This window comes from Rattus norvegicus, chromosome 7, assembly GCF_021556685.1.
Source record: "Rattus norvegicus strain SHRSP/BbbUtx chromosome 7, alternate assembly SHRSP_T2T, whole genome shotgun sequence".
In the NCBI taxonomy this organism is placed as follows: Eukaryota; Metazoa; Chordata; class Mammalia; order Rodentia; family Muridae; genus Rattus; species Rattus norvegicus.
This window is the reverse complement of record NC_141540.1, coordinates 107,227,860-107,253,292: the sequence shown is the minus strand read 5'-3', so window position 1 is coordinate 107,253,292 and position 25,433 is coordinate 107,227,860. Positions and strand designations below refer to the sequence as shown.

At 41.0% G+C, this 25,433-nt stretch overlaps 1 protein-coding gene across 1 annotated transcript in view; it reads left to right on the top strand.

Annotated features, from left to right (window-relative positions):
• Hhla1 (HHLA1 neighbor of OC90) overlaps positions 1-24,904 on the top strand; it is a 30,667-nt gene extending 5,763 nt beyond the window's left edge. The window contains exons 5-14 of the mRNA XM_087559363.1: positions 4,181-4,264; positions 4,969-5,025; positions 5,133-5,219; positions 8,577-8,807; positions 10,957-11,187; positions 13,895-13,963; positions 14,288-14,362; positions 19,241-19,397; positions 24,002-24,084; positions 24,861-24,904. Coding sequence (XP_087415489.1) covers positions 4,181-4,264; positions 4,969-5,025; positions 5,133-5,219; positions 8,577-8,807; positions 10,957-11,187; positions 13,895-13,963; positions 14,288-14,362; positions 19,241-19,397; positions 24,002-24,084; positions 24,861-24,904 — 1,118 coding nt within the window. The remainder of the gene's footprint in view (positions 1-4,180; positions 4,265-4,968; positions 5,026-5,132; positions 5,220-8,576; positions 8,808-10,956; positions 11,188-13,894; positions 13,964-14,287; positions 14,363-19,240; positions 19,398-24,001; positions 24,085-24,860) is intronic.
• Positions 24,905-25,433: the final 529 nt, after the last annotated feature.

The window sequence follows — 25,433 nt, the reverse complement described above, 5'->3', positions numbered from 1 at the left end:
GAACCCACACACTTTTGATCACTTGATCTTTGACAGAGGAGCTAAAACCATCCAATGGAAAAAAAGATAAAAGATAGCATTTTCAACAAATGGTGCTGATTCAACTGGCAGTCAGCATGTAGAAGAATGCAAATCAATCCATTCTTATATCCCTGTACAAAGCTTAAGTCCAAGTGGATGAAGGACCTCCACATAAAACCGGATACACTCCAAGTAATAGAAGAAAAAGTGGGCAAAAGCTTCGAACACATGGGCACTGGGAAAATTTTTCTGAACGGAACACCAATGGCTTATGCTCTAAGATCAAGAATCAACGAACAGGACCTTATAAAATTGAAAAGCTTCTGTAAGGCAAAGGACACTGTCAATAGAACAAAACAGCAACCAACAGATTGGGAAATCTACATCCTGCATCCAATAGAGGGCTAATATCCAATAGATACAAAGAACTCAAGAAGTTAGACTCCAGAGAACCAAATAGCCCTATTACAAAATGGGGTACAGAGCTAAATAGAGAATTCTCAACTGAGGAAACTCGAATGGCCAAGAAGCATATAAAGAAATGTTCAAAATCCTTAGTCATCAGGGAAATCAAAATAACACTGATATTCCACCAGTCAGAATGGCTAAGATCAAAAATCAGGTAACAGCAGATGCTGGTGAGGATGTGGAGAAAGAGGAACACACTTCGATTTTTGGTGGGATTGCAAGCTGGTAAAACAACTCTGGAGGGGGTTGGGGATTTAGCTCAGTGGTAGAGTGCTTGCCAAGCAAGCGCAAGGCCCTGGGTTCGGTCCCCAGCTCTGGAAAAAAAAACAACTCTGGAAATCAGTCTGGAGGTTCCTCAGAAAACTGGACATGGTACTACCTGAGGACCCAGCTATTCCACTCCTGGGAATATACCCAACAGAGCATAATATTTTAACTAACTTTCTAACTATCTAATTTACTGTTAAAATTTTTCTTACAGTTTATTTTGATCATACCTTCCCACATTGACTTCTCCCAGGATCTCTACATCTCCTTATGCAACCAACATCATGGTCTAAAAAAAAGCAAAAGAAAATAAGCCAAAGAACTAAAACAACATCACAAGACAAAACAAAAACAAAAGAAAATTACCAAAACAAAATGAAGAGTGCACAAAAACAAACAAACATAGAATTCAATCATTTCTGAGCCTAGGGTCTTCCATGAAATGTGGTTGATGTACTCAATGACACTCCATTGCAGAGAGGTAATTTTCCTTTTCCCAAAAAGTTGTTAATTGCAAATAGATTCTAAAGGTGGCACTTTGTACACTTATCCTTCTCAGTGGGTGAGCCCATCTAGTTTGAGTCTGTGCAAGCCATGAGTGTTCTCTCGCAGTCTCTGAAAGTACTCAGACATTGGTCCTGTTGTGTTACTTCCTTGCCATGGTTTATCAACTCCGGCTCTTACAATCTTGCTGTCTCCTCCTCAAAATCCATTTCTGAGTTGTGAGAGGGTTTGATAATGAAATGCAATTTAGATCGCTTCTCGGCCTTTTGGCTAAGATCAAGTGTAGAAATGCAATTTAGAGCTGGATGCTCCAAAGCTGCTGTCTGTACATTGTCCAGTTGTGAGTCTCTGTATTCATTTCCATCTACTACAAGAAGAAGTTATTTTGGTGAGGGTGTAGTCATGCCCTGATGCGCCATCATATGTGCAATTGGTAACTGATTTTGGAGTGTGTCTCTTAAAATGTCCCAAGATATGTAATTATGCCCAGTTCTTCAAAAAGATGTTCACTATTCACTGAAAGACAAGGTGATGGTTATTTACCTGTCTCCTTTTACTGACAACCTTTACTATTATAATCAGTGCTGTGGTAAGCACCTGTGCAGAATCACTTGAAGCACTAGGCAAATTATCTCTGTAGGATAAAGCCCTTGAAATGAAATTGTTGGCTGACAGGGAAACAATATTGTTGTGATTCAATTTGTTAAAACTTCTAGAAATATTACAGGCATTTGCCCTCTTGTCAGCAATGCTCAAATGGATTCCACAGGCTGTTCACATTGAATATTAAAAGGTGGTCTTAAATCATCACTAATGGGCTAGACAAAAATTTGTTTCCGTCTTCTATTTTTATATAAAGGGTCTTAGACACAAAGCATCTCAGAGCATTGATAGTAAATCAACTAATTGAATTTCTGTGGAAACAAAGAATATCTTCAAAGTAACAATAACTGGCTTTCTTTCAAACCCAAATGAAATAGTTCTAAACATACTTTGAAAGAGGAATGGACAGAGGATATTGAGTGACAGGTTGTGTGAATGGGTGGTAGGGATCTTGGGAGGAGGGGACTTTTGGTTAAGGCAAACCTCAGCTCAAATCCAAACTCTATAATATGTTATAGGACTCGGGCCAGGTACCATCAATTTTTTTTAATCCTTAGGCAGAACTAGGATTGATCCTTGGCGTCTGTATTGAGAGAGTGCTGCTCATAGCTTCTATGCAGCTTTGCATTTTATCATTCAACTTGTGAATCTTTTTTTTCCATTCATTTTACAGTATTTCAAATATCCATTTACTTATGCATTTATTGGAGGGGAAGAATGCACATGCAACAGTAGTATGCCATAGCACACCTGCAGAGGTCAGAGGAGAACTTTCAGGAGTAGATTTTCTCCTTCCATCATGTGAGTCCTGCCTGGACATTCAAAACAAGTCAGCAGGCTTGCTGACAAATACGTTTGCATGCTGATCCATTTTGATTCCCCTCACCCACAATCAACTTTAACTTCTGCTGTATGTATTACAAACATCTCTAGTACCTAGCAGGTATCTGGCACACTATGGACATTCTATGGATATATATTGAGTAAGTGAATTAATGAAAGAAGAGTTTTGAGAAGCAGAAGGAAGATAGATGGATGAGTAATGAGATTGAGCACATTAATAGACTCTACAATATAATATAGAAAGAAGAGACTCATGGTCTCCAGCCTTCTGGACAGAGTGGTATCAACATCTACAGAGGTATACTACATAGCACTTTTCCATCCAGGGGTCACAATTATGATTTCTATTGCTACAAGGAAACACTATAACCAAAAACCAAGTTGGGGAGGAAAGGGTTTATTTGACTTCCAGTTCCACATTGGTACACGCTGCAGTTCATCATGGAGGAAATCCAGGGCAGAAACGTATGCAGAACAGGGACCTAGAGGCAGAGGCTGCTACAAGGTCCATGGAAAATGATACTTACTGGCTTGCTCACATGTCTTGCTCAGCCTTCTTTCTTATAAAACCCAAGACCACCAGCCCAGGGACAACGCCACTCACAATGGGCTTGCCCACCTTGCCCATTTTTTCACTAATTGAGAAAATGCCTTATAGCTGGATCTCATGGTGGCATTGCCTCAGGTAAGTAAGGCTTCTTCGTATCTGATGACTGGCTTGTGCCAAGTTAACACACAAGACCAGCCAGCACACAGGGTAACCATGTGACCACACAGTCATGTTGTAACTCGGGCTTATCTCTACCTAGTAGTGTTGATTTACTGCACCAATTACTGATTATCATAGGACATTAATCCGCATCTACAGGGTATGTGTTTTCCAGTCTGTTCTTACAAGCAACTTCCCATCCCATTGATGAGAAAAGAAGCATCTGTGTGAAGCATGATGAGAAGTCATCCAGTAGGCTTCATGTCCAGAATGTATTCAGTGGTTCTGCAGCATAAAGTGTTATAAAAGTCTCCCAAACTTCTCCTTCCATGCTCTAAATACAGTGGGCAAAAGAGAACATTCTTGTTGATATTTTACAGAGGTCTTTTCTGATGTCTAGTTCACAACCTGACATTAAATTTTCAACTTTCAACTTTGTGTAAATAGATCTTACATGTTTATGGACCTGATTCCTCCTGAATAGATTTGATAACTTAACGAACTTAGATGAAGCAGTGGAGGTCTTTGGTAGCTCTTGGATAGTACAAGAGATAGATTTGAATTATAAAAGTTCTCTGCTTGAATTTGCCTTTAATATTTTTTGAAATCGTATTTTCCTATGTGTGAGTATCAATAGACTTTAGCAGATTAATTTAAATTATAATTGTAAAATTCATTCTGAGAAAAGGAAAATCTAATTGGAACCTCTTTCCCCCTTGTGTCTTGGCTTCAAAATTCAGAGAGCTTCTCCAATTTGTCTTGCAGATTTCACAGCATTGCTGGTGGACGTTGTTGGAAATTCTACGAGCTACCTCACTGAGATTTTTAAATCAACCTCCATCCTCTCTGGTGTGTATTTTCAGGGTTCCTGGCAAGCTTTAGGTCCGGTATTCATAAAAAAATACATATAGCCAAGCCTGATAGGTCCACATCCCAAGCCCTGTTATGGGTTAGAGTATCAGGCAACCTCAGGTAAGCTCTATTTAGGTTTTAGGTGTTAGCTTATTTCTAACCTTGATGGTTCCATCTAAACAGGGATCTTCCTGGAGTCCCACAAATTGAAAGGCAAATACTACAATCAACACAGGGAGGGTATCAGCAGACTCTCACAGTGGGTGTAACTTCCCCTTCCCCTTTAAAGACAAAAAGGCAGTCTTGGGGAAGGTGACTATTTTCTACATACTCAAAGGGTCAAACATTTTCACAAATGAATAATGACTGGGATGAATGGGATTGCTACAGGCTTCCCTGGTGGCTGCTGACTCTGTAAGTATGGTACAAACATGCTAGGAAACATTCAAAATATAAAACTTCTGTGTTTGTAAATACAGTATTCTCTAAATACACTGGGGATGCCCTGTTAAAGGTCTGCAGACATGTGCTTACAGCTTCCATATAGGAGGGTAATGAGAATTCAGTGACACTGTATACATGATATGCTGAATGGGGGAATTAGACAGACAGAAGCAACATTGTAGCCTTAGAGCTGATTTTAGAGACCGTGCCTTATTGGTCATTGCAACATTGTGGTTGTGTTCTGATTTGTTTTGCAGTGAGTCAGACCAATGAATCAGACTGTGTCTTCATCTGTGTGATGGTGGGAAAGTCAGGTGAGCAGCAATGATCTGGAAGTTCTCTGGGTGAGCATTGAGCTTCACACTCCAGTAGGCAAACACAAGATTTCATCTCCGTGGTGTGATTTATTTATTTTTTTCAGGAAGGAATCTTTCTGACTTCTGGGAAATGGTGGAGAAATCCCCTGTTATCAACTACACATTTACTAGTGGTGTGTCCAGTGCTTTGGGTGAGTCTAAATTATTAAAGATGTCAGAGCACCCCCACCCTTCACCATGCCTCAGCTTACTATAGGAAAAGTCTTCAGGTATTTTTTTTATAATTAGGTGGTGTTAAAAATCAGATGGTTTTTCTTTTTGATTTAAAAGAAATTGATTTCTGGAGTATTTCAGGGGGAGGGGGAATGGCCATCCTGGATATTCCTCTCGATGACAATGAACTTAGAGCTGAGAAGCTGTTGTCTCCTTTCTCCCCAGTGAGGGATACCTGTCACTTTACTTCCACACTGTCACATTACATATTTTTTTCTGGTGTTCACTATTGGACTCTTGAAGCTATTTGAAATTTTGATTCACATTCTATAGTCATCGCCCCTCTGTAATTCTCAGGCTCTACCCATACATCTTCTCTCAACAACCATCTATGTTCTGTGTTACCAGGTGCCATTTAGGAACGACTGCTAAGTCCTCTTTCTTCTTCACACTTAGTGCCCATGATCTGGCTGCTCTTCTGAGTCCACGTGATGTGTGTATGTGTCTTCAGTCCTCATCATTTACATAGAGCAACTTATGACCAAGCTCCTTTTGTCACACTCTTGCATTCTTTCTTGAAACTATCCGTGCATGGGCACAAGAACAATGGTCCTTAGATATGAGCTAGGTTATGTTCCTTACCTGTCAAATCCAACAGTCAGCGATAACAGAGAGTCCAGAATCCTTAAAGATAACACATTTTCTTCTTCATATATTTGTTGTTTTCCCATGATTCATCATCTACATTCAGTTTGGAATCAAGGTCCATGTTGGTAGCAGAAAACACTTTGCCAACATTCTGTACAAGCTTGTATATTCTGTGTGGAGGCCCTGTTCTACTCTGTGGTGTTTTATAGGGCTGAGAGTCTATCATTTGTCACCCTGGATGCTATCTTCTGATGTCCTAAAGATTCCCAACCAAAATCCATCTTTTGTGGTTCAACCCATTGTCTGTCATCTGAACTCATTTACTCTAGGTTACACCATGGTTACATTTGCATGTGTACCTCCTCAGTGAATGAACCTGGAAGGAGAACAACTACCTGTTGTCACACAGAGTGCCTATTGATCAGTGTGTCACATGGCATCTGCACAGAGTAAGCTTTTTCATCAGTGTTTCCACAGTGAATGGATAAACACACTCAATGATGTTCCAGTTCTGTGACAGTAGGTTTTTCTGGTTTGTTTTAGTTCAGAGCATCTTTTGGTCATGCCATAAAAGAAAGCACTTATTTTGTAAGAGACAGAGCCACCTCGTAAGGATATGAACTAAGCTATAGCAACTTACCTTTCCATGATTGCTTCTGAGGAAAGAAATGAGGGCTGAGTCAGCCTTGTCTTTTCACCCCCAGTCTCAATCCTGGCTCCCATTAGTGCTCTTTCTGTAAGGACAGATCCTCTGGCAAAGGGAAACTATCTATACATTGGCACTACTGTTGAAATACCTGATGGGCACTTACCTGGCTAGGTGACAGTTAGACTGAGAGTACCTAGTACGTGTCTAACTCTTGGAATTAAGAGTGATGTGAGGAGTTTGAGGTCTAAATGTGAAACATGAAAGAAGAAAGGAGGATTTGGGAGTCTATAAAATGATATTTAAAAGAGGCAGTTGTTTCTGACCTGGCTAGCTCCAAATGATTGAGATGGAGACTTATAGATTTATTCAACAATCTTTAAGCACAATAACTGAACAGATGTTTCTAATGTTCTATACTACCTAGCTATCAACAACATTCCCTGAGTTATGTGCATTTGGTCTCTTGGTTCACTCTGCTTTAGCTGTCTGTCTTCATGGAGAACCTTTTTGGCAACCTCCTTATCAGACTTCATGGCTACTGTCTCCTTCCTTCACCTTGTGGCTCTTCTTCTCCTGGACCCTCATCTGCCTCCTGGTGAACTCCTTCTACCTGGCTCATCTCCCAGGCTAGGATTAGAAGTCTAACCTTTTTGTCTCCTCTGCCCAGCCAGTGCTCTTTCAGTAAGAACAGATCCCCAATAGGGGATTTATTAGGGTGTTACTGCTGTGAAGTGACACCATGACCAATGCAACTCTTATAAAGGAGAGCATTATATTGGGGCTGGCTTATGGTTTCAGACGTTCAGTCCATCATCATCATCATCATCATCATCATCATCATCATCATCATCATCATCATCGTGATGGCAGGAAGCATGGCAGTGTTCAGGCAGACATGGTAGTAGAAGCCATGAGAGTTCTATATCTTGATTCATAGGCATCCAGAAGAAGGGTCTGATTCCACATTTAGTGGAGCCTGAGTCCAGGAGACCTCAAAGCCCACATCCACAGTGACTTAGCCCCTCAAACAAGGCCAGACCTACTCCAATAAGGCCATGCCTCCTAATAGTGCAACCTTCCAGTGGACACACATATTCAAACCACCACATTGCTTTTCGGCTTTTTATTAACCAATCAGAGATAACTGGGGAGCTTATTTTACATCACATTGATATGGGGGATTCTTCAGTATTCATGACAATGGCCATGTCAAGACTACAACTAGATCTCAGGACATGGAAATCAGCATCTGAATACACAATCTACAAGATCCCCCTCCAATAGTATCACCACCTACAGCTACATAGTAAGTTCCCTATATTCAAGACCTGCCAAAGGACAAGTAGTAAATAAAATCCAACACAGGCTAAGTGAAGATCAGGCCTTTTCTACCCAGGAAAAGCAACCTTATAGGCTAATGGGTACCTCTCACTTTAGGTCCAGACTCCTCAGCCTCGCATCATCTCAGTCTTCCTAAAAGAAAGCATTAGTCAACTTAACATGTGTGCCTCTTTTTCCTATCCCTTGTGGAATAAACAGGGTCATTAGACAAATTCTTATTTAAAAAAATTCACCAGTCTTGCTGAAGGTCAGTCTTTTGAGTAGTTTCTTTTGGAAAACCCAACTTCTCTGGATGTTCCTACATGTAGCCATAAGGCAAATAGCATAGGCCTTATTACTCTTGCAGAGATAAATATCTGAGTCATGGAGCAGCTAAGGACTGCAAAGAGACATGTGCCTCTGACAAGTCCCTGCGTATCATCAGTTACTAATGACTGTGACAGTGACTGAGAGACTGGCACTCTTAGATCTGACAACTTTATATTCTGTGCATAACAGTTTATCACGCAGCAATTGTGTGATATTTAACCCCATAGTTCATTCAAGAGAAAACATCCTTTGGTGACATTTGGTACTATTCACAGTAATATATTTGCATTTTATATAGCTACTATCTAATTGTCTTTTCATGACTCAACAGTTCTATTTGCCCAAAGTGGCAAGTAAGTTAAAACTGCCATTGGCTGTTTCCTTTGAGGAGCAACTACCAGGGGAACAGTAAGGACTTCAAGGCTCACAACTCAAAGCCAACATTCACTTCTAAGATCATATACTACACGCTGGACCACACAATGGGTATCTGCTCTGAAGACCTTCCCCTGGACAAAGACAACTACTCCTTCAGAGAAAGAGGTGACAGAAAATGAACAGATGTTTCCAGAGCTTCCTGTTGAGTCCATAGGCACACGGAGTAGTGTCCCGACCTCAAGTAAGATGCTTTCTTGTTTTTTTTTTCTTTACTGTGTCTCTCTTCTTTTTCCTCTAGTATCACATAATTAAATAAATTACCTCCATTTAACTCTTCCAACCACCTTAAATGATGCCATGACTTAATGTAGGAGAGTTCAGAAGGGCCAGTCAAGGATAGAAATTGAACGGATGATATATACGTCTACAATTCCTATTAACAGATTTCTCTACTGAAATACACTGTCTTAATAAGTCCCAAAAATAATACCAAGAGTTCTCTGATATCATTAACCCAGTCTCCCCAATGGCAATGTCTTGCATAATTATTGTTGGAATATGACATTTTTATTTCAACAGTGTAGGTAGATATCTTTCTCTGGAAATTCACAGGGAATGGCAAGGTCAACATTTTAAGGAACAGTTTGGTTAATTTGCACCTGGTTAAATATTCATACCAAAAATGTGTTAGTGACTCCATCCCAACTTGAAATGATGCCACCAGTGGCTGGTCAAGATTTTTCCTAATCAATCCTACCAAGTTGTGTTCAATATCGATAGTATTGTATCCAAACACAAAAGGTACAGTGACCTGAAAAATATATAAAACTGAGTGATCTCTGCCAGTAACAGTCAGTATTATCTATGCCAAGGATGGATCAGAGTTAATAGAACTCATTCACTAACTCACTCATCAAAAGACATCATTGCTTCCAGCCAGTACGACAGTTTGAAAATGTATCTTTAAATTTCCCCATTGTCTCTCAAGCTCACAGATAGAAGGGAGATACAGGAAAGCAAACTATAGTCATGATCCAACTTACATTGAGCTCTTTTATGCACAAGCCCATGGAGGACATCCTACTCAGTATAGCAGGGCACAAAGCCTTCCCTCAAGGAGGTAAGGATGGACAAGAGACAAGCAAGCTATGAAAAGGGTGTGTCTCAACAGTGGAGAGGAATAGAATGCAACTCTAGCAACTAGAACTTATATTTTCTACATGTAAAAATAGATGATTGCTGGAGGCAAGAAAAGCCATAAAGCACCAGCCATAGTCCTTAAAGGAAACACTGCTTCCTATAAGCAAAACCACAGAACTTTATTGAGAGTAATGACAACAATACACAAAGGAACAACTTGTGTTCTGGATAAGGCAAATGTTCCCCCACTTAACTCATGGCTGGAAAATCATCCATCATGACTAGTTCTATAAACTTTGAGAGAAAAGATTATTAACTTTCTTTCGTGTGAACAAATGTGAAACTATCATCTTCAAAGGATAATTAGGGAATACTTACTTAACAATAGAAAGCTTGCGTCATCATCATCATCATCATCATCATCATCATCATTTTCAATTATCATCAGTTTAAAGTCAAGGCTAAAAGGGGCAGTGACTGTATCTCAGTGGTAAGTGCCTCTTTGGTGTATTGGCTGCCTTCTTTGTTGATGTAACTGAATACAAGAAGCAATGTAAAACAACAATGTTTCAGCAGTTCGTATTCAAAATTATACACAGCATGGACGTGGCCCTGAGTTCCATCTCCAACACTGAAAATAAGAACAAACAACTTGCCTAATTAAAATAAATAGCTTGCTTCACAGTGTGAAGACAACAAGCCCATGTCAATGCCTCCAGATCTCCACATCTCAAATAACCTTCCCAGCCTACTGCATGATTAGAAATATATCTCATACATTTGAGACATCTACCCAATCTCCAATCACATACACTAGCTTTCTGGGGTTCTAAGGAGTTTACAGAGAATGATTGGGGTTTTATTTTCAAAGGCTGATTTATTTTTATCTTATGTGTATGCACGCAGTGCCATCAGAGGCCAGAATAGGACAGCTGATTCCCTGGAGGTGGAGATACAGGTGATTGAGAGCCACAGTGTGGGTTCTGGGAACAGATCCTGGGTCTTCGGCAAAACTAACAGGTTTTCTTAAGGACCAGGCCATCTATCCAGATGTTTCTTTTGACTTGTTGCCAAAGATAAAAAATTCAGTTTAATCTGCCTATTCCAGTCCACAGTTAAATGTCAGAACTATATGTGGTATCCATAAATATTTCCCTTGCCCTTTGAGAGCATTTGATATGTCTGTAGTTTTACCCATGATCGGGTAAAATACAGCGAAACCAATGGTCGTCATTTTTGACATACTACAGGGAACATGACCAGAACACCATGGGTGACACGTAGATCCACACAAGCACCTACTGTCTTGTCTGGATCCATGTCTGTGCCACTGACTGTGGATGATAGCACACCTGGAGGGCCACCCTCCACATCAGCCTCCACTGAAGATGCCCAGGAGCTCAGCAGCACAGAAAGCCAGTTGCATCCTACTGGGATACTGACCACACCCAGCAGACTAGCACAGCCCAGCATAGTCTCAGGTGAGAGACATTCATCTTCTTGGCAACCACACTTGAAAACATCTGTTTTGAAATCTTCCTTTTTATATTTAATTTTATTTTACTTATTCACTTTATATCCCTCTCACAGTCTCCCTCCTGGTCACTTCCTCCCACAATCATTCACCCTCCCAGTTCCCTTGTCTGGGCAGATAGAGGTCCCCTGGGTATCCTCTCCTTACCCTGGCACTTCAAGTCCCTTTGAGGATAGGCACTTCCTCTCCTACTGAGGCCAGACAAGGCATCCCAGGTAGTAGAACATATCTCACACACAGGCAACAGCTTTTGAGGTAATCACCACTACAGTTGTTCAGGACCCACATGAAGGTCAAACTGCACATCTTCTATGAGTGGGGAGGCCTACGTCCAGTCCATGTATGTTACTTGGTTGATGGTTCAGACTCTGAGAGGCCTAAGGGTCCAGGTTAATTGACTCTGTTTGTTTTCCTATGGAGTTCCTATTCACTTAAAGGCCTGCAATTCTTCCTCTATACTTCTGTAAGAATCCCCAAGCTCCATCCACTGTTTGACTTTGGATGTCTGTATTGGTCTGAGTCACTTGCTGGGTGGAGCCTCTCAGAGGACAGCCATGCTAGACTCCTGTCTTCAAGCATAGCAGAGCACCATCATTAATAGCGTTAGTAATTGGTGCTTGCCCATGGGATGGGTCTCAAGTTGGGCCGGTTATTGGTTGGCCATTCCCTCAGTCTCTGCTTCTGCCCCTATGCCTTCATTACTTGTAGACAGGATAAATTTGGGGTTGAAAGTTATTGTGGGTGGGTTCTTGTCTTTATCACTTCACTGGGGTTCCTTGAAAGCCTTTTTAATGTTTTGAAATCTAATACACATGCTAAAAAGTAGAAAAAAGTGCTGATTTCATAAATGATTATAAAACAAATTCATTCTTCTCCTTTTCTTTATTCCACTCCTTTATTCTCATTTATGAATTAAAAACAAATGCTTCTTCATAACAGGGTTCTCCAACTGCCTCTCTTTCCTTTTCCATATTTGTAGAGTAAAGCATTTCATAATGCTGTTGCACTGTCTGTGATAACAAGCTTCAACCATATTCACTCTTCTACCCCTCTTCATTTTACTTTCTCTCCCCCTTTCCCCTATACTAGTGCACAGGAAAATTAAATAAATTAACTTTGCTGTTATCAATGGACCACAGTCACCGTGAAACTCAGCTCTGTCTCAGATTCAGACACAGCTGGACTTCGATCTTGCCTTAACTACATACACTATTCACAGAAATTTTTCTTCTTCCTCTGAATTTTCATTTTTGCATAATTAGTTAAGAGATGTCAGGGCAAAGAGTTTGGTTTAGGATGTAAGCATTTGGACATGAGTCATTTGTTGCAACTCTTGTAAGCTGACCAAGTTATTTACACCAGGCACTGTCAAGGGCTCTGAGTCCTTTACAAACTTCCATATTCTGAGATCACAGAGCCATTCAATCAAACTAAACGAAGTCATAGAGAAGTTGGATGTGGCTCAAATTGCTCAAGATTTACACAGAAAACCATCAAGGAAGCAAGCATTACTGATACCTTCTTTAGTGGAGGTGATAGTCTAGTCAATACTTGACGAGAACTCAGATGATGTTGACCCTTCCTGAGAAAATGAAAGATTTCCATTGGAGTTGGGGATTCCTGCTAGTTATGGGGATGAATGTGAATGAGCATTCATCTATAGCATTCACCTCTGCAATTCACTCAGAGGACCGTGGAGTGACAGCCATACCAATCTGGTTGCCACAAAAACATAGTCCCAGCAGAAGAGCAGTCACAAATAATGGAATACATTATAGTAGTGTTGGCTGGAACATGGGTTCCCCAGAATTCCCCCACATTCCATTTTATTCTCTGGAGTCCACCCACAGAATAGTATTAATTGTTCATTCCTCTCTGCACAAACATTTTGCTCAGCTTTGCAGGCCTATTCTCACTAGCTCGGTTTCTTTTTGCAATCAACAATGGCTCCTACTAAAATGGGTGCCTATCTATTGGACCAGGTTGTATCCCAGACTTACTCCTTTCATTCATCTTTGGCATGTAACTCCCAGATTCCCCCCTCTTCTCTCTCTCTTTCTCTCTCTCTCTCTCTCTCTCTCTCTCTCTCTCTCTCTCTCTCTCTCTCTCTCTCATCTTTCTAGAAAAGACGGCTGTTTTGCTGACTTGCTAGAGTCATGTCAGTGGGGATCAGGTCCTGAAGTGGTCCTAAATCCAAAGCATTATGAGCATGAAAGACAGATGATGAACTGAGAGCCTAGGCCATTGTTAAAATGATTGACCAGTGATTAATTAATTAATTGACAAATGATGAGTGTGGATGGAGTCCATGTGCATACCGTGACTCAGATCAATGACAAGCAAGCCATGTTCTCTTTGTCTCAAAGGGCCCACATTCAAACACATTCCTGTTCAGTACCATTGGTGTTCCATATAGTGTCACCATATCTTATTGATATTGGCAAGTTCCCAATAGCCTCATCATACTTTACCAGTTACTGGTGGAACTCGTTCATTCCACTAGGTACTCCAGGAAGAACTTGATTATGGCTACATTTCTTAATCCTGCACCTTCAACATCCCTCTTGGTATCTGGCCTAGCCAGTCATACTGGTAAGACTATGGAGCATCTTCTTCAGATTTAAGAGACGATGCTCTTTCTCTTTTCTTCCCAGGAACACTCATGCCTGGAACACAGACTACAAATCCAACTAAAGCACCAGCTCCTAGAGTCCCACAGACAGGTGAGACTGTGCAGCCAGATCAAGAAACTGCATACCTGAGGAAAGTGTAGGCTGAGAGAAAAGAAACGTGGGTACAAAAAGACCTGCAAGCATGCTGTTGGTGCACGTTATTACAGGGAACGAGTCAGAAGTGGTTTCATGGCATTGCTTTACTGCAAAGCTGTGTAATCATGGCTAAACCACTTCTTTCCCTTTGGCTGTCATTTCCATATGGACTTTTAAGAACCCTCACCTTGAAGGTGTTAGGATTCTCTGACTGTTCATGTATAATAGTCCAAGGCCATCTTATTTCAGTTTGGAGAATGTTCCCTTTAATATTTACAGATGGTATTCCTGCAGGGTGGCCAATCACCCCTGAGAAAGAGCCAGCCCGGGTCCCAGCAACCCATCACGTTTCAAGTGAGTAGGAACACCCAGTCATTGCTTAAGCTTGTGTTTTATATATGTGGTTGGCTACACTAATAAAGAGGATTGTTTGATCAATGTAGACTCAGACTGTTAGGATGCAAATCTCAGCTCAACTACTTTTGTGATGGGTGGCCTCCAGGATTGATACCCTCAATTTAAAGCAAGAACAATGGCAATTACTGTGAGCACTAAAAACATCTGTTCTCTTTATTCTCTTTTACATGGTTTTATATTTAGATAATGTGTGCTGAGTTGACTTAGGATTTTAAAGCTCTATGCTATTTAATTTGATCAACGTTCATTGTGTGAACATCTAGAAAAATGTGCCGATCACTTTGCAAAAGCCGCTCTCATGATGAGCCTGCTGGCTGGTGGCTGGCTGATCAGAGAGAGAATGCATAAACAACTGCTCCAATCTAAGCCCCAATTGCTGGATGCAACTCCCTGTGGCTGTGTTTTAAAGGATGCCCTGCTGGCCATATCACTGAATACTCCATGGATTTGAGAAGCAGCGACTTCCTAGACATGGTTCACAAAACTCCCAGGACTTGAATTTCTTTTCTCAGCTTTTGACTCTCACATACTTACCTTTTCTGGGCTATTAGCTCCTGACAAAAGGAAGACAAAGTAAGTCCTCAAAGATTGGCAGGTTGTTAGGCCTTACCTTCTCCTGAACATCTTGCTATACAAGCTTCCTGAATGTTACAGCACTGGTCAGTCATATGTCAACAGGGCATAATTAAGTTGCTGGAGCCTGCCCAGTCTCTTGTTTTATAAATCCTCAGACCTACTTCAATCCTTACAGCCTCCAGTGAATGATGAATGGGCCTTTCAGACACAAAGGCGCAACTGTGCTACCAAGAAATTGCGTCTCTTGTCCTAGAAAATCTAAAGAGAAATACCAGTGGTGCCAGCAATATTGTCAGGTTGAGTTCTAAGACACTCGTTAACTATATTTACAGCTGTATCTACATAGCTATCTCTGTCCATCTACCCACCTGAATATCATGTATCATCTGTCTATATACTCCTATCCATTTCTGCTGATAATTCTTTAATACATGTCTGATAGATCGCTATCTGCCTATCTATGGTGTAACATCTCCATCCTTCTGTCTATCTTCAGAAGACAGATGCATTCATTTTATAAAAGAGGCTCTGACATCTTCCAGTAAATTATTTTGCTCATCCAAATATCATTTTTAAAAATATTCCACGGGGCTGGAGAGATGGCTCAGCGATTAAAAGCACTGACTGCTCTTCCAGAGGTCCTGAGTTCAATTCCCAGCAACCACATGGTGGCTCACAACCATCTGTTATGGAATCTGATGCCCTCTTCTGGTGTGTCTGAAGCAGTGACAGTGTAGTCATATACATAAAATAAATAAATAGATCATGAAAAATATTCCACAAAGGTTTTATTAACCATCCAATTATCCCTTCATTGAACATATATTGAGCACCTACTATGTACAAGGTCTAAGGCTAAGACCACCTCAGTTTCTCTGTCCAACAATTCTGGAAGGTAGATAATGCTATCTTCATTAAAGGATTCTGGTGAGTCCTATAGACAAGAGGCTGAGTCTGGAGGTCATATATGCCTAACTCCAACATCTGTAATCATTTTCTCTCTTTGTATTATTCCTAAGATGTAACACACACACACACACACACACACACACACACACACACACACACACACACACACACTGCAAATGACTATTAAAGGAGAAGCATTATAATGTTCTTGAGTGAATAAGCAGACAGTACTTAGTACAGCAAGTGAGGAAGAGAATCCTTTCAGCTGAAGAAGTCATGCAGGAGCCCAAGCGAGCAGGTACTTTTTGACAAGATACTGCTAAGCATGTACTCCTACAGAGCCTTGGCATAAGCAAACCCACAGAAGTGAGAAGATTGACATTTCCAGGACTGAACAGGGCCTCTATAGCTAGAATTCTTTCGGTAAAGGTACGAGTCATAGGAACTGAGGCCAAAAAGAGTGAAATTAAGAGCAAGTTGCTACCATGACCAGGAGTCTGTTCCATGTTCTGAGGCTTGGGAACGCCATATGGCCTAGTATGTCCCATGCAATGATATCCCTGACCTCAAAGTGGAAACTACAGAGATGCTAGGATGATGGGTGCAGTGGAGGGACTCATATATGATTATGTGACTAAAAGTAAGGCATAATTACCTAGGCAGGGAGATTGGGGCTACAGTTAGGAATCAGAATCAAAGTGATGTGTTGGTACTCAAGTGAGCCATAGGAGTGACCTAATTCAGATTGTGTAGGTTCCTGAGGTCACTTCCTGAGGCCAAGAAGTACAGATAATGTGCAGCATGGAAGTGATGTGTACAAATCCATCCCTAAGGATGCTGATTATTTAACAGGGATGTGGCTCTTATTGAGCATGGGCCCAGAGTCAGGTCTCTGCTTAATCACTTCCTCCCTATGGTGTGACTGATCTGCTTCATGCTCAGTAACCTCTTCTATATTTCCAGACTTGCAATATCTGCTTAACGGTTGTTACAAGGACTAAATGAGGTAATATGGGTGAAAAGCTTAGGAAATAACTGGTGCATGGTAAATGCTAAATGCCACATTGATGGAAGGATAGGCATGCGCTGTGGTGTGGGGTTAGTTAATGTTAGTAGACTCATGGAAAAATATTTTGTTTCTATATGTTTTAAAAGTCCATAGCTTTGTGAACCTTCTCTTTAGTTGCTAAATGTTGCTGATAAATTATCATTTATAAACTCTCATAGTGGGGTTAGGTTCAGTTGTTGGCCTCTGGCTAAGAATGGAAACCTAAGTTTCCATAAAATTTAAAGTCTCATAAAATTTAGAATGTAAGTGTGTCAGTATATTAAAGATGCTACTCAACTCAGTAGTTGATGAGGAAATCAGAAAGGTCTTAAAACTGTATCAATAGAGAACCAGATTTACAGGGTAATATAGGGAAGTAATTTCAAAGGAGCTTGCCAATTTATAACTTATAGTCATAATTCTTCTACTTGAAGTGGGGCGAAAACCAACTGTACACTTGCCAGACCACAGTCACTTACATTGCTATGAACATGAGTTATCTGCCGTGTTTTCAGACAGCAAGTTAACAGTATCAGTTAACTTGTACTACTACAGAGCTATAACCAAAGAAAAATGCTCAATAGAAAACCAGTCATGCTTACAAAGAGTTACATTCCTGTGCTGTGTCTCAGTTGATAGAGTGCTTGCCCAGCACTCATGAAGCCCTGCACTCAATAACCAGCACCAGAGAAATTGGGTACAGTGGAGTGTTCTTGTATTCTTACAACTCAGAAAGTGGAGGCAGAAGCATCAGGAGTCCTAAATTACCTCAGCTATATAACAAGTTTTAAGCCAGTCTGAACTTCATGAGACTCTGTCTCAAAACAATCAAATCAAATCAAATCAAATCAAATCAAAAGCTTCATTCTCCTATATATCCAGATAGTCCCAGGCTGCCTGCTAGGCAACCGCCAAAACGACATTAAAGAGAAGCCACTATTCCTGTCTGCTCATTTCTAGATGTTTGTCATTTTGTTTAATGGCAATGAGTGGCCCGTCCTGTGTAACTGTAACATCCTAATATGATTTCTAGTCCTAGATAACAAGCCCTGTGAGAGGAGGACCCTGTTCTTTCTTGTTTGTTGCTATACTACTAGTCTGTTAGTGCCTGGCACATGGTGGACTCTCAAAACTTTTCACTAAGTAAATCGGGAATACTAGCTAGTATTTGTGTCTGTTCCATAGCAAGGATAATGTCATATGTTCTGTGTAGAAGGACTTACTGAGTCCTCTCAGTTGCTCTGCATGCTGAGTCTGCATCTCATGTCATTCTTCTTTTGAGGTTGCCTGGGTACAGCCTCAGGAATTTGATTCAGTTTCAGAAGATCTGATAGGATGAGAGCTTTAAGAACTTATTTTCTTCTTTGCTTAATATTTGTATTCTTTTCCTAAATGTCCCATACTAAACAATAATGAAAATCTGGATACATGGTGAATAGTCAACCTACATCTCAAGGAGAGCTCAGAACCCATTGTACAGCTTGCTAGACTTGGATTGCTATATTCATTTTCAAATCTACTATTCCCTTTTGCATTAGTTCCCCATTGCTGTGACGAACTACCTGACAAAAGTGACTTATGAATAGAAAGATTTATTTGGGCTCCCAGTTCAAAGGTACAGTTCATCTTGGCAGGGGCAGCTTGGAGACAGCTGTTCAATTGTGTCTACTGCTGGGAAACAGAGGGAGATGAATCTTGGTGCTCATAATACTTCCTGCTTTTTATTCAGCCCAGAACTTCACCTCATGGAATGGTGTCACCCACCCTTAAAATGAGTCATCACACATCAGTTAATCCAGTCTAAGTAATTTTAGATCCTTTCAAGTTGACAGTCAATACTAATCATCACACCTTCTTGATGTCTTACACATGTGTGCGCACACACACACACACACACACACACACACACACATACTACAACACACTTTCTGTATTTAAAGTATTCTCCATCCACATTCCCCGCCAGCTATCCCCTTACATGATAGTTATCCTCTGTACCAGTGTTGCCCTGCCCCAGTGCCTTTATGTTCCACAATTTGGATGCATGAAACTCAGAGAACCCATGTCTGGTCTCCACCTAAACCCTATTACTGTCATTCTTTACCTGTCTATTGACATTCCCACAGTAGTTTCACTGAACAACAATGAAAGCCCACTCTCTATTTTCTATTTCCAATCTACCTATAATAAGGGCTAGACTGTACTCACCTATGAGAGGATATACTAAAGAGATGTTTGCTGAGCTCTGACTGATTTCACATGTCTGAGATTGCATGTTCCAGACTGTCCTCGGCCACTCCCCAAAGAAGAGGCCATTACAGATACTCCTCTGCCTCTGACCATGAAGAAACTCAATCCATGCCTGATGGAACTGTGCCGCTTCTTCCAGCAATGCCTCTGCTCAGTCCGAAAGCGGGATTTCAGTTCAGAAGCCACCAGGTAATCTTTGACAGTGACTCCCTCGCACACTCAAATGCACACTTCACTTTGTGCGTGATCGCTCTGTAAGTTATTAGGTAGCCAGGCACTAAAAAATTCCAAGACAGGTGATGCATACCCAATAGTTATAGTCTTCTTACTGTGTGTGGTTTCTCTGCATCTTATCAGGTTGCCAGACATTGAATAATTCCCAGGCTGGTGACAGGTAACATAAGAGAGCTTACTCTATAGTGTGCCCATGCTAGACTTTTACGTCTCTGAGCTCCATAACAGGGATTTATTCATCTCTACATCCTCAAAACAAAATGCAGGATCTGGTAAATCTAGTCGAGCTGAGCCCCACTGAGCTGATTTTTGTCTGAGATGAATTGAGATGGGTTGGGTTGGAATGAACTGATTGAGTTGGTCTCAATTGCCCTACTGGAGCTATGTTAAGATTTTAGATGAAATGAGTTAAGTAAAGAAGAGTTGTGCTTAGATGTGCTGGGTTGGATTAAGATGAAATGATGACATAGTTGAGTTGACATGAGCTTAGGTGGGGTGAGTTGAGTTTGAATTACACAGAGATGAATCCACACAGATGAATCCACAGAGATGTGTGGTAGAATTACTTACTACCAAGGACTTTGGATACCAGTGTCCTATATTTGATGGAATTTTCTAAGACAAATATAATCAAAATATTTACCTATCTAAATTACAGACCTTTCATTCACAGTAGTTGTTGCCTGCCAGAGAAAATCAGGAGGCGGATCACACACTTTATTGGGTGATCTAAGCATTGATGTGCTCCTATCTCCCAGTACTGACAGAAAATGCTTGCGGGATTTATTTTTTGATTGCTAAACCCAGAACCAAACAAGAGAAATGCATATCCTTGCCGAGGACCAATTTCTCAAGTCTCAGTGTCATCTTAAAAGCTTACTAACATGTCTTTCATGTTTTAAAATCTCCATTACCCACCAAATCTGAGCACCAAACCCAGGTTTGTTCCTTTTCCCCTAATCTATTTTTAGGTTTGATCTAGCCTCAATAGCCTTGGGGATTTTATTTACATAAAGAGAATAATAAACAAGTTGACAGACTCAGTAGTGTAAACAGACAAGGAAGGGGTATTTCTTCACAGTAAACAAAAAGAAAAGTTTCAAAACAATGCTTTTTGTATTATCTAGAATCAGCCCACTTCAATAGATCCTTTTCTCACTAACTGAACATGTATTGGGTCTCTCCTATCTGCCAGTGACGTATTATATTAAAACAAGCATTGTACAGATGAATTACAAATAGATCAAGAAACTGGGCCATAGCTGGTGAGATACAGTAGTTGTAAAGCTCAAGTTAAAATAAAATGGATAGGACTAAGTCATTTATCCAAGCAAAAATATATTAGTCATACTCCCTTGACACATATCACAAATGAAAACATTCATATGGGTTTAGGGTGATGGTTCAGCAGTTAAGAGCACTTGATGCTGTTCTAGAGGAGTCGAGGTTAGATCCCAGCATCTATATCAGGTGGCTCACAAATGTCTATTACTTCAGTTCCAAATCTGCTTGTGGCTTCTGCATGAGCACACACACACACACACACACACACACACACACACACACACACACACACACACACACACACACACGAAATGGAATGTGCAGAGATAGAAAGAAAGATACCTTGAAGCATGTCAGGGCTTCTGGGGTGCTCACTGTGTCTGCAGCAGCAATGGTAGTCCCCTGATGCTGCCTTTATTCCTGTTCAAAATGACCGTGTTATTTCAATCATTCTCATTGTTGCTTGTAAACTCAGTCCGTTCAAGTCTTTCCATAGAGTTCTGGTGTCTTTCTAATCTATTCCCTTAACTTAGAAGAAATAAAACATATAGAACCCTCGATGCTCAACCACTTATTCTGTCAGCTGTAAAATTCAGGTTCCTTAATTTCCCTTTCTCACCTAAAGTCTCTTCCAGTAGAGTCCTATATTGAGACTTTTCCAATTTTGAGGTCCCTAGCACAATACTGAGGACATGACTTCCTATCTTATAGGATGACAGAAACTGAGTCCATTTAGCTTCTAATGGGTGACAAATGCTGACATCTCCAGGGTTGTCTGGTATCTGTGGCTTCTGATGGAAGGAACTTGGACATTGATGAGTTCTTCAGAGTCTAGCTCATATTGATGGCATTGAAGCTGGTCCTGATACCAAAGCCCATACACAGACACAGCAGACACTACAGCTTTTCCTCCGTGATTATTTAGCTCAGCCTGTGGATTTCAAACCTCTGGGTTGTAAACTTCTATCTTGAAAAGTATTCAGATTATGGTTCATAACAGTAGGAGAGTTACAGTTATGAAGTGGCAACAAAAATAATTTTTTATGATTCAGGGTCTCCACAACTTGAGAAATTGTCTTCATAGCATTGGGAAGGTTGAAAACCACTAGTTTAGTCTTTTCTGTTTGAGAAATATATCCTCTAAGTAATCCAACAAACTTCATTGTTAACACAACTTTTACTCTATTCCCTGCCTACTACTTTTTTGCTTTGCCATATTAAGTTGGAGGTGGACCTAGATATTCTGCCTCAGGTTTGGTCATGGCCATGTTATCATAAAGTACTCTTTCCAATCAGTGCGGCAGAAACTTTCTATTTAACAAATAAAGTATATGAATTAATACTACAAAAGGCTACTTTGGCTTTATGAGAACAGGCCACAAGACCATGGAATTTCTGGTCCTGTCTGAAGATTCACAAAGCACCTCATTTAGTAGTACCACATCCTGCTGCAGACTCCTTCACAGCATAGTTTGACATCCTTGCTGCACTGGAAACAGACCAGACTTGTTAAAATTGTTTTTAAAAATACCTATACACGATCGCCCTGGCTAAGAAGGGTTGAGGGTAGGATATGAGTCAAGGGTCCAAAAGCACGCATCTAGCTGGCTAAATACTGTATTGGGCTGGAAGTTGGGCAGGCTTCAGTTTAGAATTAGTTTCTGTAACTTACAAGCAATGTGGTGTTGGGGGTCTACTCACATATTCTCTTGAGCCTTATCTGATTTATCCCATAATGTACCTAATCCTGCCCATATTCCAGGCCACATGTCACATAATTCCAAGAGCTCTGTTCACAGAAAGACTGCAATACCCTTGCTACTGTGACACTGTTGGGGAAATGAAAAGAGACAACATAGCTGGTACTCTGACTAGCACCAGGAATGCTGTACTGTTGGACTAGTGACTATTCTGGAATTTATGCATTGCTCTCTTACACTTGCTGCATGGATCCTTCCCTGGCACACTTGGCATGTGGCTATGGCAACCAGATGCTTAGATACTGTGTTGAGCTGTACTGAGCTGGCCAGTTTTGACATATTCCTTCTTGAAGTGTCCTTGAGCCGGTCCAGGTTCATGAGAAGAGTGATCCCATTGTGTCCATCACTAGATACACACACCCCTGTTCTGGTTCTGGCCAGCTTTATACTGAACAATCTGGTCTGTGCAAACTCCATTTCCCAGAATGCCCAGCCATCCAGTGTCCTATTTGTTCATGCAAATGAAGACACTGGCAGAATGGAGAGGCCAGACAATTTTTCTACACTTCTGCATACCCAGAAGTAGGTGTCTCTTCTGAGGCTCCAGATACCCTAACAATGAAGAACACCCCTTCCTTTCTGTGCTTCTCACACACTTGCTTCTTGTCTCTTCTGGGGCTGGTCGTTCACTGTCCAGTAGACATAGGGGTGCCTCCTTCCTTCTTGCCTTGGTTCCTTTCTTCTCTTTTAACCTGTTTGGGGCCACTTTCCAGTGTGAATTTGCTTTGTTAAAGCACCTTGTTGTTTTCACTTTCCTGATGAGGTCCTGACTGAAATATTGGTCTTCTTGACTATGGGAATGACAATATTTTCTAGCACAGGCTGGACTACCCAGGTTAAAATCCACACAGCTGGGGCTGAAGGGATGGCTCGGCAGTTCAGAGCACCTGCCGGTTCTTGCAGAGGATTGAGGTTGAATTCCAACATGCCTGGCTCAACCACCTCAGATGCCAGATATGTCACAATAAGCCACTGACAGTCTAGGCTGACAACTCTCCTGATAGCATGCTTGTAAGCTCTCCACTGTGGAGTGAAGCAACTTTGAGTGCCTTGATCAACTCTTGAGTATCTCTTTGTAATGTATTTCCTATATGGGCTAATTATGCATTCTTCCCTCCTTGCTCCTTCTCCCACAATTACAAATGAACATTTTTACTTACTGAACACATAGACACTGGTATAATTCAGGAACTTCACACAGACCATTTCACTAATTCTTCTATTATTGCCTTTTACTTACATATGAAGACACTAAGGCCTAGAGCATTAAGTAGCCAACGTAAACTCACACATCCTAATAAACTGTAGATCTAAGTTTAAAATTAATCTCATTGGCCCCAAAGTCTGAGCTCTTTCCTTGCAAGCATTCTCCTCTACCCTTCTTCCGATACCCTATAGAGTTCTTTGATGTAAATTAGGGCCTTGCTTACTGTGTTGTTCATATTCTTTTTTATTCTGGCTGTCTTATGGTCATCACAGGAAAGTGACCACTCACAACTCTGATTGAACCTGTAGGTATTGTGTGGAATACTATTCTTGGTTTTTGAAGAATGCTACACTGATCTGTCAGAAGATAAAGAGAGTATCCCATTCTCAAAGTAAGTACCCAGCTTACTGATGTGATCACTCAGCAGTGAGTGCATTTGTTGAAAGGTTCCATGACTCTGATAGGTTGCCTTACCTTGGCAGAGACCAGAGGACTGCTGTGGCTCATGGAGACGTGATCAAATCAAGGCAACCTAGTGTTCAGTCAGCCTCTCAGAGTTTGCAGGAATTACAGAAAGCTTTGGAGTCTGCTGACCATTCATTTCTGCCTCTGCGTGAAGCCAAGCAAGGCTCTTAGGCTCTGAGTTCTGATGCAAGCTAAAAAGACAAACCCCAGAAAACACCCAAAGTGTATGCAAATAATTTAAGGCAGAGAGGAAAGAAGTCCTCCATTTACTGGGTGAGGGTTCCAGAGTCAAGGGCAGAAATCCCTCACTTTGGTGTGTGGGCATAGAATATAACAGCTTACCAGAACATTATCTAATATCTTGTCTTTCCTCCCTGCCCTGCTGAAACCTTCTAAACATACATGTTATGTTTACTGAGCAGTTGATTATTGAGTTTAAATGGCCATAATGCAAATTGGGGAGATGAGTTGGACACAGTTGAGTATTGAGACAACAGTAGCATGGAAGATAGTGAAAAAAACATAGCTGTGTGTTCCTCCACCCTGCTGCTGGCTGCAAGGCAATCTCATGGGAATCCTTTAGAATGGACCCGACCTGCGCTTTCCCTCAAGAAGAACCTGAACTGTGGCTGGTATTATTTGATTTTATGTCTCTGTTCTGTTCCAATCTTAGTGCCCTGAGTCCCTTTCTTGCTCTTTCAGCCTTGAAGCAAAAGTGTCTTGAGAATGTCTGCAGGTCTGTGTAAGCCTGTAACAGCACCTTCAAGTCTGTGTAAGCATGTAACAGCAACTTCAAGTTGTGTAAGCATGTAACAGCACCTTCAAGTCTGTGTAAGCATGTAACAGCAACTTCAAGTCTGTGTAAGCATGTAACAGTACCTTCAAGTCTGTGTAAGCATGTAACAGCACCTTCAAGTCTGTGTAAGCATGTAACAACACCTTCAAGTCTGTGTAAGCATGTAACAGCACCTTCAAGTCTGTGTAAGCATGTAACAGCACCTTCAAGTCTGTGTAAGCCTGTAACAGCACCTTCAAGTCTGTGTAAGCTTGTAACAGCAACTTCTGGCACCAAACCTTCGCCCTGGTTTTGTTTCCAGCTCGGCTGTAGTTTTCAGAATCCAGGCACGCTCCAGCCAAGTCATCTGTAGAAGGGAAGGGTTTCTCTTTGGAAGCAGAGAGCGTTTATCTCCTGTCAATCTGTATAATGCACCAAAGGCTGAAGCATTACAATCAGTGGAGTACACCAGGCTTCTCTGCCTGCTTCAGAGCAAAGGA